Consider the following 3,382-nt stretch of genomic DNA (forward strand, 5'->3'; position numbering starts at 1 on the left):
CTGATTGTAATAGTGCTGCTGTTTCTGTTGGATGAATTATACCTTGCAGAGTTTGAGACAAGCCAGCTGGCTGTGCATCTATAGTTATCACGCTATCTTTGCCTGCATTAATTTTAATAATAATTAACATGAGAAATATGGGAGACCTGAATTTTCTCTTCAAATTGTGAATACCGAAGTTTTGGCATGTCTACTTTTCTGGAGCCACATGCTCAGTATTTTAAGTTAACGAATATACCTTGTGCGATTAGAGCACCAGAAATGTTGTCAACTCCAAGTGACTCGCCAGAATGGACTTCGAATTTGGTTTTGGTGATTATATGCTGAGATACTTCAGTGGGATAGGCTTGACCTGTCAGTTCAAAGAGAGTATAGTTGTTCAATCCCACATACCATACTCGTAAAAATGCAACTAAAAAAGGGTCATATAAAATCAATGATCTTTTTACTACGACTGACGCTACAAAATTTCTAGTCAAAATAATTAATAGATAACTGGTGAGAAGCCTTTTCAGATAAATACAGAATTTCAAAGGAATAAACAAATTTAAGACAAGTTACAAGAAGGCTGGACGTGTACCATTATTGCCGCTTCTGAAATTCACATTTTTATTTTCCACAATCGATTCAGTTAGAATAGTGGCTGTAATGTCCTGCTCTTCATGGGGAATAGTTACTGAAATGTTCAGCTTGGCATCCACATCGGATGCTTTAAGTACTGAAACTGATTTTGGTGAGAGCTGGATAGTCCCCTTATCTGTAGATGCTTCCGTTCAGTATACATGAATTACAAGGACGGGAATGAAATGTTTAGATGTCATTTAGTAACTTTTGTTGCAAGCATGATAGCTAAAAACTTATTGTAACATGGAAACTAGATGCCCTGATCAAAATTAGCTGACTAGACACAATAGCTTGCATGAATTTCATTCATATGAAAGCTACCAATCAAGTTCTACTTCAAACCTGCAGCTCCTGATTCCATTGTCCAATTTGATCTTCTCTCTGAATTGTCCACAGTCAGAGATTCTTTATTTGAGGAAATCAGCAACTTCAATCCACCTTGCTGTGAAAATGAGATGGCATCCTCTGCAGATTCCCCATTAGTAACATGAGTACTCAGAGGAAGTGCCATACCTGATAGATCAGTTTCACGATTGACGTGGACTTCTTTTTCAGGTTTTGATTCCGTCAATTGATCTTTCGTATATACATCAAACTGTTTCATTGTAGCACCTGTAGCACCAGAGGGACAAATTATTATAGCATTCATCTCAATAGTTGATCCAGCTCAGAAACTGTTCAGTTACATACTTATTAGTGTGGGGCAAACTGATAGAAATGAAAGAATAACAAAAAAGCAAACATGCAGCACACTGTAAAAAGGATCTGGCAAGAGAAACGACTGATTTCTCATAATCAAAGTCAGAAGACATCATAGATTGCTCCTATTAATATCAAGCTGTATGTTTCTCAAGGTTACGGTTTCCTCCCTCTTAGGAGAGCGGAAACTCAAGATATAATAAATAATTGTAATTAATAGGACATAGGAAGTGAAAGGTCCAAATCATCAGAAGTTCCACCTAAAGGTAACAAGGCTGATTGACTCACAACGCCTTTTTTCTCATGTGAGACCTACTAGAATACAGAAGAGAATGGGATCAAGACTCTTCATTAGTGGTCTCCACTTGACTTCTCTCTCAGTTCAAGTCCAGTTATTGTCTTAAGAGAAGAGTTGGTGAGACACAATCTAAAAGATCAGGAGACATTTAAAATAAGCAAAAATGTATCTATAGTTTGACAGAACCCACAGGATGTAGCTGCACACAAAGGTTCTAAATTACATGCAGATGTTTGTTTAAACTTTGCACGTGATTTGTTTCTTCCTATATTATAAGTAGTTTTGACAAAAGTATGTGACTTGGGCACTAAAAGGCATTTGTTCAACATCCAATTAGATCTTATCCCTTAGTGGAAAATAATTCAAATACCATACCTACTGTCTCTGTTGCTGTCATATCTAATTTATCTCCAGAACCAATTATTACTTTTCCATTTAATGAAGGTTTTTGCCTTGGAGAAGGTAAAATCTGATCTCTGCCTTCTGGAGTACCGTTGCCAGCTGTCACCTGAAGACCTTCAGAAGCATGAGAAGGTGTACTGGGTTTTTGTGAAAATGATGGTTGACCACTTTGATCACCTAATATGGATGATGGAGTGGCTCCAACATCAACTTTTTGCACATCTGTCTGGGAGCTACTTCCTGCAGGTAACAGAAGCAATGACTTCTACAAACGTGGAAAAATAATTCAGATATTGTTTTCGCAAACAAAGATAATTCTGAAGATGCTATCACCCATCACGAAGAGGATGGCGGAGCCACAAGATGATGCTATTCACTTTTTCGATTCTATATTTTTATTTCTAAACTACCTTAGCTGAAACCCTTCCCAATTATAGTACTGCAACTTTTCTCTGTGTGCTTCACTAATTAAGCTTGCAAATGTAATGCATGGTGTCCTCTTTTATGCTCCAGAAATCTCTAGCCAAAACAGATTCAAGCTTCTAGCTGGGCAAATATACTGTTCTGTTTTATCTTCTGGTTTCTTCCCCATCGACATCGTTTTTTGTTTTTATCTTAGGAAACTCCTTTTGACTTTATTGCACATTATGCAAGTCTTTCAAATAAGTGATGAAATATAACAAAGAATCAAAAATTACTTAAAAGTTACAGGAAAGGCAATATCTCCTTGGCCATGAGATAGTGCACGGAAGGTATGTCTTATAGCCAAAAGGCACCATGCCATCATTAGCCAGAAACAAGGTTCTTTGCATGAATAAGGGAGAGAAAGAAGTACCTTGTTGAATTGATGTTTCCTGCTTATTTGAAGCAAACATGGACGTAAACCAGTTCTTTTTTATACTTGGTGCTTGTTCACCCTGGGCATTTTGTTTCCCATCTTTCTCTCCAAATACCCTAAACAACTTGAACCCATTCCCTGACAATCCAAAGAAAGATTACAGTTTTGGTTTTATACTCATGCTTTGAAATATTATAGGACAAAGTTTTGTCCAAGCAGAAGCTCTTACCAGTTGGAATAAAAAAGCTGAAGCATGATAAGCATCTAAATATATCAGGACCTCTTTCACGTTCATCATCTTCTGCTGTTGGTTGTTGAGTAGCATTATCACCAACTTCATCTGTATGAACTACTTGATGACTGACTGATTGAGAGGAGAAAGCCACTAATTTGGAGTCAACTGCAGCTTCTATCTTGTTGCGCTTAATCTCTTCATCAGAAACTCGAATTCTGCGTTTCCTTTTGCGGAGAATAACCCTCTTTGTGATACAAGAATTGCAGTTAGGACAGAACAAATCATG

At 37.3% G+C, this 3,382-nt stretch overlaps 1 protein-coding gene across 1 annotated transcript in view; it reads right to left on the minus strand.

The window, feature by feature from the left end:
* The window catches only part of LOC105160342 (membrane protein of ER body-like protein), a 7,001-nt gene that overhangs the window by 1,379 nt on the left and 2,240 nt on the right, over positions 1-3,382 (minus strand). The window contains exons 3-9 of the mRNA XM_020693489.1: positions 3,091-3,382; positions 2,859-2,999; positions 1,997-2,263; positions 967-1,236; positions 581-757; positions 239-352; positions 8-102 (exon numbers count right to left, since the gene is read on the minus strand). Coding sequence (XP_020549148.1) covers positions 8-102; positions 239-352; positions 581-757; positions 967-1,236; positions 1,997-2,263; positions 2,859-2,999; positions 3,091-3,382 — 1,356 coding nt within the window. The remainder of the gene's footprint in view (positions 1-7; positions 103-238; positions 353-580; positions 758-966; positions 1,237-1,996; positions 2,264-2,858; positions 3,000-3,090) is intronic.

This window comes from Sesamum indicum, linkage group LG4, assembly GCF_000512975.1.
Source record: "Sesamum indicum cultivar Zhongzhi No. 13 linkage group LG4, S_indicum_v1.0, whole genome shotgun sequence".
Classification (NCBI taxonomy): Eukaryota; Viridiplantae; Streptophyta; class Magnoliopsida; order Lamiales; family Pedaliaceae; genus Sesamum; species Sesamum indicum.